An 18,239-nucleotide genomic window follows, 5' to 3' on the forward strand; every position below is an offset into this window, starting at 1 on the left:
TAATTTGCAAACAATTGACAATTCGAAAATTTCATTAGATACTGCTATTATTGTAATACGGAGTTTCCTGACGGACTTTCAGAACACCCTGTATATGCAAAATTTCAACCTAAAAAATTCAACGGAGTTGCTAATAGAAACTATTTCCAAATCGTAACTTTGACAACCTGTATCTTCAAAAAAGGAGCCTAAATGAGAAATGGTATAAGCAAAATCCAGTGGTGGCTCTTGACTTCTATACCAGGGAGGACGGAAAAATTTAGGTACAAAGTATTGAAAAAAAAATCAAATATAATTGGGTGATTTTATTCTTAAGTATGTGCTATTGAAATATAGTGAACATGTACTCAACATTATTTTTTAGTCAAAGTCTATTCTTCTGCTTATTTTGTCCGAAATAAACTTTTCAATTACTTTTTCATGCATGTTTGATATTTCTTGCATCATTGATTTTTCAATAGATATGCAAATGTATGTATAATCAATTTAAACTTTTACAATTTTTTAAAAAACACAAGAAACAATATGTAACTCTTATTTGGTCGGACTAAACAGAGCTCAAACTGCATAGTAAATATACGCTACTCCCACCACGTCGTTCACTGCTGCGCGACGGTAACCATGACCACCGCTGTAAACATTTTACAGAAGTAGAGGCGAGCACAGAACACCAGAACCAGAAGGGTGTTCTGTGGAGGCGAGCTACGAAGAGCCCACGTATTCAGAGTCTGCACATTATACAAATTTAACGTTTCCTCTTTGATGCGTCTCATAAAGCTATTTAATTAGGTATATAGATAACATTGTAAACTAAATTTTAAATATTTTTTTTTACTATCAAAATGTCTAAAGGGGCGATGCACTAGAGCCTAGAGCCCTCCGCACCAGCCGCTTTGAAAAAAACCCATTATTTCAGTGTAATATACTTACTGGAAACTAGTTCTGATCACAATGGGTTGCCCGAAAAAGCTGGGCACGCTCTCATCCATCAAGGAATGAGTCTTGATGAAATTCAAAGTGAGGTCCGGCAGCGTCCGGCTGTCGTTGTGGCATTGACCGGGCCGCGGGTCCGGCACCTTATTGCTAAGGACCGGCAGCCAGTTGGAATTGATGGCGGCTTGTTCCTTGAAATTCCCTTCGAAGGTGTCGGTGATGTCCTGCAAGCTAAAAGCGCACACCGCGCTGCCGGAGATGCTGTTCGGCGGCGTGGTGAAGGTGCCGTAGATGAGCTGAGCGGACACATCGCCGTACTTGCCGTCGATGAGATCCGTCGTGGATTCTGCGAAAAAAAATTCGTAGTAAGAGCGAGCATAATTTTAGTACAAGGCGATACTTTATTTCCCATTTCAGGGCTGATATATTTTAATATAATACCGATGAGTTTAGCTTTATCCTCATAGGGTTATCCCTTAATAATAATAATTGCTTTATTGCCCAACAGAGATTCCATTTACAGGGCAAATACAGAAGTAAAAATAAATAAAAAATAAAAAAAAACGGAGTTAAATTTATCAAAGCAGAATGTCTAAAAAAGAAAGAAAATATATAATCCAAGTCATAATTTAAACCAATTATGAATACATATATGGGTTATAAATTAAGGTAAAACATCATCATTCAAATTCCGAACAGCTACTTGTATAAGTTCCCTCAGTGTACATGCATTAATATCACAGAGGTGACTAAGTCTATTGTAATTATTACACATCACAAAAATGGGCGATTTAAATAGCAAGTTTGTCTTGGGTGCACAACAATAAAAAGTCACAGTATGTCTAATCGATGACCTAGGCACAGCAAAATTTAATTGACTCAATAGATCACAGCAATCTATTTGGCCATGTAAGAGTTTGTATAAAATAGAAAGTGTAGCACATTTGTGCCTTAAATTTAGACTAATTAAATTGAACCTATTTTTTAACAGGCTATAAGCTACACCTCTTTCAGGATAAACACCATCAATTTTATATACTAGATATTTCAAAAATTTCCTTTGGATCGATTCAATATCAACTTTGTAACATCTATAGAATGGATACCAAATCACATAACCATACTCAAGTTTGGAACGCACATAAGAGTAGTATAGTATTTTCAAAGCATCAATGTTTGTAAACGTTCTACAATTTCTAACGATAAATCCATACATTTTCATTGCTTCACCGATTTTCAAGGAAATATGTTGGTTGAATGATAGTTCATGGTCAAACAGAATGCCAAGATCCTTATAAGAGTCGGCACGATTCAAAACAATGTTTTCTAATTTGTAATCATAATAAAGAATACATTTCTTTCTGCTATATGAAACAATTTTACACTTAGAAGAATTCAGGTACAATTGATTTTCATTACACCATATCAATAACTTGTTAAGGTCATTTTGTATCTCTATACAATCCTCAACACTATTAATATCTCTATAAATCTTCAAATCATCAGCAAAAAATAGTTTATGACAATCAAGGACATGACTCAAATCATTTATGAAGAGTAAAAATAGCAAAGGGCCAAGGTTAGATCCTTGAGGCACGCCTGACGTTGTTAAATATGCCGGGGATTTAAAGCCATTATACTCAACATATTGTTCCCTTTGCTTTAAATAAGATGAAATAAACCTTTGAGCTAGAACAACAAAACCAAAATTACCTAGTTTATTCAATAATACAGTGTGACTAATCCTATCGAAAGCTTTGGCAAAGTCAGTGTAAACTGCATCCACCTGTCCTTGATTATCAAGAACTTCAAATGCAAATTGGGCAAATATAGTTAAATTCGTTATGGTTGATCTATTATTTAAGAAGCCATGCTGAGATTGAGACAATTGATTATGTACAGATAGATAAATGCGGTTATATAAGACAATTTCAAATAATTTTGCAAAATTCGAAAGAATAGAAATTGGTCTATAATTAGAAATAAGGCTATTATCACCGTTTTTGAGAATAGGGCATACTCTAGCTATTTTCCATAGTTTAGGGAACTCAATACATTTCACTGCCAGATTAAATAAATAACAAAGTGGAGTAACAAATACACGTATACAATCTTTCACAATGAATGAAGGTATCTTATCAGGACCAGAAGTGAATTTATTTTTAAGCTTATTAGCAGCATCAAGAATCTCCACCTCTGTTATTAACCCAAAATGGATATTGTTAATATTAAAATTACTTTCCTGGGGACAAAAACTATCATCAGAGATAGTAAAAACACTTTTAAAGAAATTACTAAATGCATTGACAATATCTTGTGGTTGATCTAGTATAATATCATCATAAGACATTCTCCCAGGGATTCTGCTACTTCTATTTTTTGAATGCACAAATGACCAGAACTGCTGGACATTGTGAGGAATTGCTGTCTGGATCTGAATTAAGTAATTTTCATACGCCAATTTGATTTGATCTTTAATTAATCTACGTAACCTCTTAAATTCTTCCAAGTGCAATTCATCACATGTTTTTTATATTTCATATGTACTTTAGATTTTCTTTTAATATTTCTTATAATATCAGCATTATACCAAGGAGGATATTTATGTCTAAATGATCTATATAGTGGTAAATATTCATCAAAAATCTTATACAGCTTTTGGTAAAACCCCGCACAGCTAGATTTATATCATCAATTTGCAATAAAAAAGACCAATCACATTCCAAAACTAAAAAATTATTTAACAAGGGGCAGAGCTGGGAATATTTTGACCAAAAAAAACCCAAATAGTATTTTAAATATAAAATAGTATTTTGTAATTAAAATACTTTCGTTATTACCCCATAAAATATTTTGTATTTCAAATACTTTACTGAAGTATTTTGTATTTTAAAAAAGTATTTTAATTCTTCTAAAAGTAATTTAAATACTCTTGAGTATTTAAAATACCCAAAATCCCTACCAAAAACAAATACTTTTTGCCTGTTACGACAGGCGACTTGTACAACACATGCAACAAAAAAATATGCACCTGCACGCCTGGATTTAGCGGACTACTCTGTATTTTGCAATGTGCGTTGTGTTATTGCTATTCTAAATCTACTACCTTTTAGGTCACTATCATCACTAGTCAATTCAATAGTAAATCGTTAAAATTTAAAATTAATTTCTTTTATCATTAGTGGACTATTCTAAGAAAAACTAATAAAAAATGATGAGTGAATAATTACTAATTAGTCGAGGAAAAGCACAAAAAGAGCCAAAATCTCCGAAATTTTTCGATCAAGTCGTATCAAGATGTTTTTTTTTTGCATTCGCTTTCTAAAATTATGTGGAAAAAATGTAGCAACTTATTTGTATTATGTTTTTCGGCCAAATTGCATTTGTGCAGTGCAAAATGCATCCGGAAAAATTTTTTAAGTCTCTTAAAAAAAATTCATAACTCGGTTAATAATGCCTGGAATGGACTCAAATCAGAGTCATGGGGGCTTCCGAGGTCGCTGATCCCGAATATGACCTTCAAATTAGTTCATCGCCGACCTGAAGCTTAGGATTTATCCGAGGCTTCTCCTGAATTTCACTCTTAAATGCAACGAGACTTAACACCCAGGGGTTTTTCCTAATCTAGCGTCGGCGAGCACCCCCCCGGACACCTCGTGCACCGGAACCTGGACATGGACGTAATCTTCGGATGTTTTCCTGTAAAATTCGCGTAAGCGAGCCGAAAATCGTATCAGGAGGTTTTTTGGGGCGCTCTTCTCGAAATCATCTTATAATATGACGCATGCACGACTGTGGGCCCCCAGACCGGGGCCCTCGAAAAACTATCCGGGCCCTATTATACGTCAGTTGATGATGAAAATGATATTTAGTAGAATATTTTCAAATTAAAGTTAATAGTTGATTAGATTAAGATAAAATGGAGTTAGATTATATTTGAGTTAAATTAAATTGAAGTTAAACAAATGATTTTTTCCACGGTCGGGAGTAGAAATCAGTTTCTATGACATCAAAATTAAAACAGAAGTAGTCGATTATTCCCAAGGGAGTATAATGCTCCCAAGGGAGTTTACATTATGGAGAACGTTTTTCATGCAAAAAAAAGATAACATTTAAATTATTTATTGACATTTAAATTAAATGTTACATTTGTACAATTTTCAAAATTAATATTAGAAGGAATATTACTTTCGCTTACATTTACAGTTTTTGTGATTGCGCTAGTAGTGGTACCTACTAAAACCTGATTAGCAATTTTGGTCTTATTTTCAATGGAGTTCTCGACATAACCCTCAGCGACTGTCGTTGATTTCCAACCAGCATGATGCTTTATTGTCGTGATATCCACACCAGCATCTGCCAGTAATGTCGCTGAAGATCTTCGTAAGCAGTGACCAGTATAACATGCAGCATCAGGTAATTTTAAATACGAAGCTACTACACTCGGAATTTTTCCCATGGTATTCTTGCCAACTGGCTGCGAACTACATTTTCCTGCTTTGTAGTACAAAAAAAGGCGGTTATGCTTGACGCGGGGGGGACGAAGGGACAGGTATTTTCGAAACAATTCAAGCATATTTCCCACATCGGTAACCAAAAATGTTCGTGGAATCTTTGTCTTAGTGTTTGGAATTTTTACAATCAAGGAAGAGCCTACATCCTCAATATCATCTACAGTTAAATTTACTAGTTCATCAGTTCTACAAGCTCCGGCAATCCCCAGAATTAATCCAACCTATAAAAAATCAAAATACTTAATAATTGAAATACCTAACAACAAAAGTAATCTTACCTTAATCATTAAGAATTCTTTCTCATCTGCACTTGATAGAAAACGGTCGATTTCACCCTTTGTCAATATTTTCGATTTTTTCGCTTGATATCCGTCACCGGTTCTTTTCAAAAATGCGATCAGCTTGGGGAATTTGCTTATATCTATGTTGTCGTAAATTATCAAGCATGACTTAACCATAGAATATTGCGCCAATAATGTGAAAGACTTGTAATTCTTTGCATTTTCACTGAAGTATGCCAACAAAACATTCTCGCTGTATACTTGAACATTTTTCTCGGCGCACCACTTTTTGAACCGATTGTAGGCTATACCTATCGTATAAAGATCTTGACTTCGTATGCAGCAAATTGCTTATTGCAATATTTGCAGCCTCCACAATCTCTTCCGACTCACAATTATTCATTGTGCACTAAACAAACTTTAAACTAAACCAAACTAGCACCTTAATTTGACAATTCTTTTTGTTTGTTTATTTTGTAGTTATGACAATAACTCAACGACTACTAAATAAATGCTCAAATCCGAATACAATAATTCTGGTGCTACTTACTTCATAATGACAAAATATGTGTTTTTAAGTTAATGAGACCGTGGAAAAAATAGTATATACCATTCGGGAGAGATGCTATTTTGTCCTCGGTGCATTGTAGCCCTCGGGCTTCGCCCTCGGGCTTCAAATTGCACCTCTGCCAAAATAACACATTTCTCTCCCTTCTAGTATAATGTACTATTGATTTGTTTTTGGAACAACACTTGCATACGTTGTGACATTCATTCAATTTATTCCCTCTATTTTCATATTGCATACTTTAAATGAGATCAATTCCAAACAAGTTATTGCAGTATTAACGGCAGTCTCAAATATATTGAAAATTCACTGTTTATCGATTTTTCTGGCGATGACGCCGATTTCAAGGTCCAGGTTCCAGTACACCAGGTGTCCTGGTGGTGGTCGCCGACGCCAGATTCGAGAAGAGCGCCCCGAAAAACACCCTGATGCGATTTCCGGCTCGTTTACGCGAATTTTACAGAAAAACTCCAGGAGATGACGTCCATGTCCAGGTTCCGGTGCACCAGGTGTCCGGGGGGTGCTCGCCGACGCGAGACTAGGAATCAGCGACCCGAAGAACCCTCAGGTGTTAAGTCTTGTTGCATTTAAAGAGTGAAATTCAGGAGAAGCCTCGAAGATGACGTTCATCATCAATTCTAAGCTCCAGGTTGACGATGGACTAAGGTCATATTCGGGATCAGTGACCTCGAAAACCCCCGGGACCCTGATTTGAGTCCATTCCAGGCATTATTAACCGAATTATGAATTTTTTCTAAGTGACTAAAAAATGCATTTTCCGGATGCATTTTGCACTGCACAAATGCAATGTGGTTGCTACATTTTTATCACATAATTTTAGAAACCGAATGCAAAAAACCTCATCTTGATACGACTCGATCGGAAAATTTCGAAGGTTCAGTACTTTAGTTTCTCGACTAAATCCAGATGAAAATGATTCTTTCCAGGCTCAGCTCATGTGCAGTTTTTTTTCTAGTTTTTTTTTTTTAATTTGTTGACGATCTTGAAATAAGGCTTGCCTTGCACATATAGTACCTCTATTTTTTTAAAGACACATCTTAAGAGTTTCAGATTTAATATTTCACAAAAATATCTTAAATACCGTTAATGAATATTTTCAATATACAGGCTGATTCAAAATTCAGTACAAATAATTTAGGGACGTATTTTTGAGGTCAAAATAACACTTTTTTCCCATAAACGTGAGTCCAAAATAAATTTGAAAATTTTTCACCGTAAATAGTTATATAATTTAAAAATATGGTGTGCATTTAACTCTTCATCAGCCAATATCTTGGAAACGGTTGGTCTGAGAGATTTCGACCAAGTAAACCTTTTGTGTTTAAATTTAATAGATGAATTAAACTCAATGTACAGAGTAGGAAAAAAGTTAGGGCCAATTTATTTCAAGCGTATAAAAGCAATGATATATTTAAATTTACCATCCTAAAAAAACCCAAGTTTTACGCATACATTCAAATCTATTTGGAAATTATTCCTAAAGAATCGAAAAAAAAAAACTGACACTGTATATCGAAAACTAAGCATTTGTGGGCACACGTTTATAGGGAAAAAATCTTATTTTGACCTCAAAAATACGCCACTAAATTCTTTGTACTGAAATTTGAATCATCGATATTTAATATTCAACATATTTAAAATACTATTTTAAATACTAAGTAATGTATATTTAAAATACTTCGCCAAAAAAGTATTGTGTTTTTAAGTATTTTAAAATAGTTTCGTACTAGTATTTTGTAATTTGTATTTTAAATACATTTTGAAAGTATTTTGACCAGCTCTGCCAAGTGGGACTTCTCTTTGTCGTTTAAATATTTTAGGGTAACTGCAGGGTAGGGGGATGAGGCTAAATTTTGGTTGGGGCATCCTGTATGAATTTTATAACAATCATTATTAAATGTGTTTACAAATGTTTATAAATAAATTTTCAAGTATATGGAGAATTTTATGGAAAAAGAGCGTACTAAGTATACAGGGTGATTCACAACATATCCGAAAAAATTTGGGAATAGATGCGTCATGAAAAATGGAGTCAATATCGTAAAAAAATGTTTGTAAAATCCTTATTGTTTCCGAGAAAAAAAAATATTGAAGTTGTAGTATTTAAAACCCTTACATCGCTGGGCTATTGTAGGCTCTAGCGTCATTCGACCCAGGCGATTCCGAATACTGAAATCCGGGTTTAGTAAGTATTACATTACTTTTCCAAGTGTCAAAAATGGCTTGCGTGTATAGCAACTCGGAGTTGATATCGTTTTAATGTATGGTGAAGCAAGACAACATTTGTGTTATGGTGAAGTATTTGTGTTATGGTGAAGTTTTTGTGTTACAGTGAAGCAAGACATTTGTGTTGTTCGTAGAAACTGGGTACGACGGGCCCAAATGTGTTTGCACAGTCCTTGTAATATCAGGTATGTCAAATTATTTTATTAATTCAAACCACAAATTAATTGTATTAATTAATAATAATAATAGCGGCAAAAGCAGCTGAATTTGCTGATATGTATTATAAAATTTTATTTCTTCCTTTCCTTGGGAAAGAAATTCTTTAAATTTTTTGCTCATTTATTTTTTATTACATTTTGCCGTTGTGCTGGTTTACGACTACATGCTTTGCCTTGCGCAAGTTTTACAGTGGACCAGTTTCCAGTGCCGAGCAGAAATGTATTTTAAATCATTTTCGAACTGCCCTTTTTGATTTTTTTTTACAAAATTCTATTTCTAAGAGTACCCTGTACATTAAAAAAATTCTGAATCACCTTGTATTCACGCGAACTTTAGTACACTTCTACATCAATATACTGTAAAGATTTTATTCGATGAAACTGGGTAAAGTTATATAACTTTTTAATAAAATCTCGTAGTTTAAAAGTAAATTCAACTTAAAATTTTATGTCTTCCTGTGTTCCTTAAGTTTTATAATTTGTGAAAAGGCGCAAACAACATTGGAGCAATTTACTTCTTCAGTATGCATGAAAACAGACCCGCCATAAACCACAGCTATTGCCTTAATAAGAATAAAATAAGAGACTAGACGTTCTTTTACAAACTTTAAACCATATTCCGAAATGGAGTCTTGAGATTATACGTTTAGCGACTGGTATTTAATAGAATATGTTAGATATATAACAGTTAAAATATAATTGAAAAATACCACTGAGAAGCTTAAGAGGAGATATAAAGTTTTAGTAGCCAATTAGGTGCACTGAAAATTTAATTTCCAATGAAACTTTTCTTCGATTATGATTACACGTCTGGTAGATTAATAGAAAAATCTAATTAAACTGTTAAAGAAATAGTAGAAGTTATTTAATAACCTTACCTTCTGTTAACCAATTAAATCGACATTAGATAGCGTAGCTTATACAACAAATGTTACTGCATAGAAGGTGCCTAAGTGTAAAAAAGAAAATTTCATTTGCAACAAAAATGATAACTTAAATTTAATTAAAATATCATTTATGATTTTTTTTAATACAATGCGGTACGGGTTACTGTGTAGAACATGACATTAATATTTGTTTTGCGGAACATTAGGATTTAAAAAGTCAAATTTAAAATAAACATGCGTGATTTTTTATTGAAAACTTATTGAGAACCGCTGGCTGTACTGTAGCATTTACGCAAAGCGTAGATCAGCTATGCAAAGTTGCCGGTGTTACACATAACTGTTAAACTAACACCAAATATTCTAAATGATGTCCTCGATTTTTACCGTATTTATCATTCGTCATTTGGAATCTCGTACTAATCATTCACAGAAAATACGCTTTTAACATGAATAATTTCACCATTCGTGTAAGATGCCGTAATTCACTTGAATACACCATAATTCGCTGAAAATATTAATTGAATACCTACACTTAAAGGCAGTTAAAAAAATAATCCGTGAAAATAACAAAACGAGGCAACCTGTCCGAGAAACAATGATCATAGAGTTCGGGGATACGTGGCTCTTAACAGAACCGGACTCAGTTCACTAATGTAAATATGAACATGTTGTCACAAAATATCTCTCAACACGGTGGTATCAATACCAAATATAAAAGTTAAAAAAACGAAAAAGTGAAAAAAAAACCTACTTATATGTATGTGAAAAATACAACTTTCTAATAATTACAAATAATGTGCTTGCTACAGTTTTTTAGGGGCTATTTAATGGAAACCATTTTGATTAATCTTTTTCCTAATTCATCAGGAAATTCTTGCAATTTTAACGCTGCCTACAAACAATTATTATTTTAGACGTAAAAGTGAGAAAAAATAGAATATAAATATTGAGTTTAAACTTCTACACGTAAAGAGCTTCATAAATGATTACAAGCCACGTGATCAGTAATTTTGTTTGGAACAGTAATTTTATTTCCTTCACGTTGGCAATTTTTCGGTAAAATTAAAACAATAAGATCAAAATTGCATTAAAACATTCTGTTTCACCGGCTGGTAACGGTTTGTCTTTGTTTTTTGTGATTTAATCATTAATATCGGTGACATTAAGATTTAGGGATTTTCAGTAGGCAGTACCAACTGTACATTGTTGGTTACGAATTGTCATTGTTTTTTGGGAATGCATCATTAATTTTGGTGACATTAAGATTTAAGGATTTTCAGTTGGCAGTACCAACTGTACATTGTTGGTTACGAATTGTCATTGTTTTTTGGGAATGCATCATTAATTTTGGTGACATTAAGATTTAAGGATTTTCAGTTGGCAGTACCAACCATGCATTGTTGGTTGCCTAAGCTCGGTGGTCACGTGGCTTGTAAACATTTATGAAGGCTCTGTATGTGACAACACCCTTGTTGGGATAGGTTCTAGTATCTCGGCGGCGTGTTGAGTATAAATAGTTAAGCCAAGAGAAATACTCGAGTTTGCAAAATTGATTTTAAAGGATGTCAAAATGAGGTGAAAAAGAACTAAACGAACTTAATCGAATTAGTGCTCCTTCATTAGGTTTGAATGAATATTAAAGAGAAGCTATATTCTGGGATTAAACTTCAAAGGAATTTTTAGTTAGTTGCTCATTTATTTTGACCTAATCTGTTCAGGGCATGAACGGCAGAACGAACAAAAAATTTCATATTATAAATCAATAGACTGGATGTAGGAATATACCGTATAAAAATATACTGATACCGTTTCTTTGTTAAAATTAAATATTATGTGCAAAAAATAAGACGATTGACTTTATGAATCATGCGCTTCTTTTTTTGTTTTTGGGATATATGTATACAGGCTGTTACAAATTCGATTCACTACAGGGATCTCGGAAACGGTAAGAGATACAAAGTAGCTTAAATGGGGGCAATGTTGCGTAATCAGAGGACCAACATTATGCCTCTAAAAAATCAAGGCTAACACAATTAGTTTTCGAAATATTTGAAAAAACCGAAATTTTGGAAATCCGTTTCTGTTTCATTTCTGTCTTGTTTGAGGTGATATTGAAAAATAAAGAACACTTTCTCATGGCCACTTTTTGCCCTCTATCGAATGGCATAATCAATTTTTATATATAACGTTTCGTCGCTCCAGGACCATCATCAACTTCATTTTTTTCAATACGACTCTAGGAATTTCATTACATTTTTTTGCAAGCCTTCATAACCCTCAATACTGTACTGCCTCGGCTCGAACCAGATTCAGACGTTTTATCTCGAAAAATTTATCTTCAGTGTATTCGTTCCAAATTTAGCTAAATTTTTTATTTAGGTTCCTTTGTTTATTGAATTATCGTACACTGTAAATGTCGTTAGACCCTGTGAAATCCATTTAGTTATTTAAACTAGTGCCACCACGCGTTACAATAAAACATTTATTATTATTAACTATTACTATCACATGGTCATACATAACTCTATAAGTTGTTGCGTCAAAATTAAAACATTATTACAATTTTAATTTTATTTTGACAAATTAATTCTTAAAAATGCATATGAACAATCAAAACGCCAACTGAATATTATTCTTCAAAAAATTTCAGTAAATGTTCAAAAACATTTTCGTTTTGGCAAGGGTTGAAAATGAATATCACCGTAATATTATCGGAATTTATTATACCTGTAACCGCAACTATGAAAGAGCATGTCAGATGTATTTGTATCAATATCCTGAATAAAATAGATCAGAATTTGTATGAATTTTGAGGGTCTAACGGCACTTACAGTGTACGATAATTCAATAAACAAAGAAATCTACAAAAAAATTAGACAAATTTGGAACGAATACATTGAAGATGCATTTTTCGAGACAAAACGTCTGAATCTGGTTCGGAATGAGGCAGTACAGTATTGGGGGTCATGAAGGCTTGCAAAAAAAATTAATTAAATTTCCAGGGTCGTATTTAAAAAAAATAAGTTGATGATGGTCCTGGAGAGATGAAACGTTACATATAAAAATTGATTATGCCATTCGACAGAGGGCAAAGAGTGGCCATGAGAAAGTGTTCTTCTTTTTTCAATATCACCTCAAACAAGGCTGCAATGAAACAAAAACGGATTTCCAAAATGTCGTTTTTTTTCAAATATTTCGAAAACTAATTATGTTAGCCCTGGTTTTTTTAGAGGCATAATGTTGGTCCCCTGATTACGCAACTTTGCCCCCATTTAAGCTAGTTTGTATCTCTTACCGTTTTCGAGATCCCTGTAGTGAGAAGCGAATTTATAACAGCCTGTATAAGGCCAGATGATTCTTTTAAATTATATTTTTCTACAAACAATGTGAATGAGAACGTCCTGTTTTTAGTTTTCGACTATCTTGCCACACTAGCAACGATTTTTCTTAGTAACATTTTAAGACTATTTTTAAGATTAGGTTTTCTGCATTGTATGTTGCATATAATATTGAGTTTATAGAAAAGTTATTTTAAGAAGAAACTTAAGCTCTTCTTTCTTAAAAAAACATAAAGGCTGGCCATTTTAATTAATAGAATATCAGGGACACAAAAAAGTCGAATCTCAAAGATCCGACATATATCATTTTCGACGTATTTTGATAACGATACCGTAGACAAAAATGCACGACCGGCCAGTATCTTGTAAAATTTAGTGCGAAAACGGACCCGAAAATAGTTCAATTTAGTCAATGAAGTAGTCTTCGCTTTGCTTAAACTAACGAAATTATGGTTAATCTTTATTTCTATAGTATTTTACTCTTTTATATTCAAATTAATGATCTGTGAAGAGGATGTCTTTTTATTTTTTTTTCGTCTTTAGTTTCCGGTATATCCCGTTTCATATTTCAACAATAACCAGTTAACATATTTATGTTCCATCTTCCTTGATATCGCTTTTCATTTTCTTTGAAATCCTGAAGAAAACCTTCCCACTATTCTTCCTGTATATATTCATTTAATCTTCTACCCATTTGTTGTATCGATACTTAGTATTCTGGCTAATAATAAAGAAATTGTTGCTACGCCGCTGATTGTGTCCAGTTGTTCGTGCCAATTCAGCTATTCAGAGAGTGGTTAATAACTCACCAGGATGATCTGAACACGGAGACTTAAACACATAGCGATGTTAACGCTGAAATCATTAGACATTAATCCACTATTGATTGATTTATCACTGCAACTCTCAATATTCATGTTGTGCCATATATAATGCCCTGTCCTCTTAATTAAATATTTGGGATATTTACGTTATTTCTAGTTTTTGAATTCTTGTGATCGAATTTTAGTTCATTAATAGTTTTGGGAGAAAATAAAGCGTTTTATCTAGAAAAAAAACAAGGAAATGGATTCTAAAACTCGGAGTCGTTATTTGCAAAATATAAAGGAACAGTAAATTGAATATGGAATACTCGAAAATTGCCTTGCATTATGGGCAATTTGTTTAATTCGGAGATGCAAATGAAAATCAATCGGAAATAATTGTAAATATAAATAAACCAGTAAAGTATTAAAACGTTTTCCATTTGGTATGCGCATATGCTGATGAACCAAACTCCGTGGAAATCCTCTCGCTAATTCTACATCCTTAGAACATGAACTGAAACTTATATTTCGGTGATGTTAGGATTGACTTGTTCCGCCAAATAGTGCGAAATGGTCTATACTTTATATGGAAAAAAGAAAATAGATGAATGTGTGGCAGTTGGGACTTATGCTGGTCCTTTCTGTCCTCTCACGAACTTAAATATTGTAACTAAAGCCAAGTCTGTGTTGTACTCAGTTAATCAAATACAGATTCAGATCCAAAATTAGGTTGCAGCCCCCATAATTGGGGCCTCAAAAAAAATTTTTTTTAAATTTTTAAATATTTCCGAAACGGGTTGAAGGAAAATTATGAATTTTGACACCATAAACGTTCATTAAAAGTCGAAATAAATTATTATAATTTTTTTTAAGAATTTTGATCAGGGGCGTTTCAATTGGGGGGGGGGCCGTCGGTTAAAATTTGCTCCAGTTTTTTTGCTTGTCGAAATGTTCAAATTCAGAGATAGACCTTCAATTCCTCTACAAAAAAGTACTCTTTATTTCCTTCGATAAAATGCTCCATTTCCAAGAAAAAAGGATTTACGTGCTTAGAAAAGCACACTTTGGAAAGTGTTATAACATATTTAAATAGATTTTTCTCGAAAACGGATTACTTTTTCGATATAAAACAACATTACCATTTTTAATAGAAAACTCAGATCTATCAAATCTAAATTTGAAAACAGCAACATGTAAAAAACGCCCATAACAAACTTTTCTAAAAACTTTTTACGTTGTTTATTACAATGCATAATGACATAATGACATATCAAAATTCATAATGGTACATACAGGGTCGGAAAGTCCCCATGGTTCATCGGCCGTTACGTGAGAGCGATAAAGTAAGTCATAAAAATCCGTGCGATAGAGAAACATGGCTATAATGAAGGCGTCTAATAGTCACCGCCCATTTCGCCCTTCCACAAATAAGAAGTGGATCTTATTGTGTGTTTCCTTCAAGCCATTTCGGAAATATTAAAAAAAATAATAATTTTTGAGACCCCATTTAGGGGGGCGTTGCTCCCTTAGGAAGCATTTGTCGACCCATGTTTGTATGAAAAAATATTCTTATTTTTGGCAATAGAATCAAGTGGTAAATTATTGGACATTAATTATGAGACACCCTGTATAAGTCACGTAATGCTACTATTATACTCCAGTCGAATTAGAAAACGTAAAAAAATTATTAGTAAACATGCTTTTGCACTTTGTGTGTGAAAACAAATTGTCCCAGGGTCAGGCAAAAATCGCTAGGGAATTCGTTCATTTTGCATTAAACAGAGCTTATTTCTACGCTAATTTAAAAAAAAAAGAAAAGTCACCTACGCCTCTTTGTTCCCAAGATCGATTTTTATAACGTTAATTGTTAATTAACTATTGGACGTATCGGACTGGGATTTTAGAGATAATTAAAAAAAGGGGTTAAACTTTTATTTTCAGAAAGATTTACATTGATAGTTTATGTATAAGTGCACTAGCAGCAGTAAATATTAACGTTAATGCCCGGCCTGCACGCGGGAGAAGGAGCACCAGGCCCGCGTATGCGCGTGAACGCCGCTCACGGCACCCCCCAAGATTTTTTACTTGAATGTTTCAAATTCGGTTCAAAAATGGGTAGTCGACGATTGGAAAAACGTTGGAATTCTTGATCTTTTGGTGGTGGACCATGACTCCGTTGTTTATTGACGAATCTCGACTTTTGTTTTGTATTTAAAGATCTTTTCATGCTCTTTCCAAACATATAATATGTTGCAAAAACCATTTTTTAAAAAAATTCTCCTGGTTGCGTTTCAGTGAAAAATAATAATGAATTATGATAAAATATGTTGAAATCTACCTACAAAAAAAAAAACAGCGTCACTATAGGTAGCGCTCCGTGTCTTGTAGACCGACTGTTAATTAATTTGTTTATAGGGCCATAACTTATAAACTATTCAACTGACAGTGCCCAGATTTCGCATACCTTATTATTTGTCAATGAATGACTACAGTCTGAAGACGTTTTGGCGAAAAGAGCATACTGTGAAATTGTTTATTTAACATTTGCATAAATAATGGTTTTTGGTCTATAACTTGTGACCTAATTAATATTTTTTGACGTGCAACATCTAGTTTTGCAGGTTTTTTTAAAGACGAAAAAAAGTGTTTTACCATTTTTCTGTACAACCAAAAAGGAACAAAGATACAAGCAAAAAACGCGATTTTTCATTAAAATTACAGTTTTTATTGTTAATAACTAATACTGCGCTGCGATTTGGGACCACGGGTACAGTATATCTTCATGTATACCCTTTGAACTACTTATAAAACAAAAATCAGTCACTTCAAAGCACAAAATGCCTCCAACCCGAATTTTCCTGGACTATAATGCATAAATTATCTGCATTTTGTTTATGTGGAATGAAAGACTCAATAATTCCTTTCGTACAAGTTGTTCACGCTGTAGCCGTTTTAAAACTCCCTCACGGTACGGATTATGCCATAAAATTAATTCCGGTCACATATTTCTCGCATTAAGGGAATTTCAAATAAAATTTTCCAAGTTGAAATCATTTAATAATTAAATAATTCGGAACAAAGAGAAACACCGCTCATCAGCCATCAGGGGTTGCCACTTTTGTCGTTTAATATAAATAAAGTACTCTTCGTTAAACTTTAAATTACTTTATTATCTGGTGGTGAAACTTTGAAAATTATACTTTATTCTCCGCCTAGGCCCAAGATGATCATCATCCCTTCCAGGGCGGAGCTGGGGTAAATATTACCGATTCCCGAGCCCTCCGTTGTTTATGACTTTGGGCTTAGACGAGATCATCGGTTTAATTAGTACATATTAATTATCATCAGTGGGGAAATTGGATAAATAATTGTTGGCTGACAGAATGTGCGCGACGAGTGTTTCTGCCACCGTGTCAGAGTTGGAGCTTAAAAATAATGAGCGGATTTATACATTTTAACAATTTTTTGTGCGCTCCCCATGAAATTATTCACTAACGATCGACTGATGAGCTCAGGGTTCATTAAAAGTTTTAAAAGTTGTCTGATTTATTTCGAGAAATTTAGGAAGTTGTCTTTTTTAATGAAAACTTGGTGCTTCAACTAAAACGATATACAGGGTGTCAGACATGAGCTTATGAGACAATACTTCTTAAAAGTACCTACCTAAATTGTGTTTCTCATATGAACGTTTTCAAAAAATCCTCCTTCGATATGATTAAATTAAAAAAAATCTATTTTTTAATACATAATTGTTGATATTATTACTTATTTATTTTAGTTATGAAAATATTAATTTTGTCAAATTTGTGTTATGTATCGAGTGTTGCGTTATTTTGGTTTTGTTTTTGTAATAATTTTTTTTCTTTTTGATTAACTGTATATTGTTCAATACAAACCTTTCTTTTGTTTTACCTTGTATTTTTTTTATCCCTTGCTAGCTGTTACTCAGATGTTTGTTTTATTTGAGATCTCAGGAGTCGGTTCTGTATCATTCATACATAAACATGTTCAATGCAGCACGCCAGAAAATAGAGTTTTTAACTTTCTATACAATATTTATTTTAAAATATTTATTGGATTTCTTGAAAACAAAACTTCAACTTGTTGACTTGAGATTAGGAATGGCTTCTTTATAAACTAAATTTTTGTGTTTAACAATAATAAAGAATATTTTATTTTTCTACCTTTTCTATCCTACTACAGTTTTGTACAATACAAGGACTGTGCTTTTCAAAAAAAAAATCATTTACTATAAGGGTGTTGTATCACGAGAGGGACATGGCTTAATGGGAGATAGAGGACATCTAGTGTAACTAGGATCGCCTATAGAAATAACTTCTTGGCCATTCTTTATTGAGATACAGGGTGATTTATGATTTTTGGTCAAAACTGCTTTATGTCATAACTTTGGTAGGGAATGGAATAATGGGTTCATATTTGGTAGGGT

General features: G+C 33.3%; 1 protein-coding gene across 1 annotated transcript in view; it reads right to left on the reverse strand.

Annotated features, from left to right (window-relative positions):
- Positions 1–18,239, reverse strand: part of LOC108907066 (semaphorin-1A) — a 151,034-nt gene that overhangs the window by 9,006 nt on the left and 123,789 nt on the right. The window contains exon 6 of the mRNA XM_018710583.1: positions 931–1,279. Within this exon, the coding sequence (XP_018566099.1) occupies positions 931–1,279 (349 nt within the window). The remainder of the gene's footprint in view (positions 1–930; positions 1,280–18,239) is intronic.

The sequence above is a fragment of the Anoplophora glabripennis genome, unplaced genomic scaffold (assembly GCF_000390285.2).
Source record: "Anoplophora glabripennis isolate ALB-LARVAE unplaced genomic scaffold, Agla_2.0 scaffold218, whole genome shotgun sequence".
NCBI classification, from domain to species: Eukaryota; Metazoa; Arthropoda; class Insecta; order Coleoptera; family Cerambycidae; genus Anoplophora; species Anoplophora glabripennis.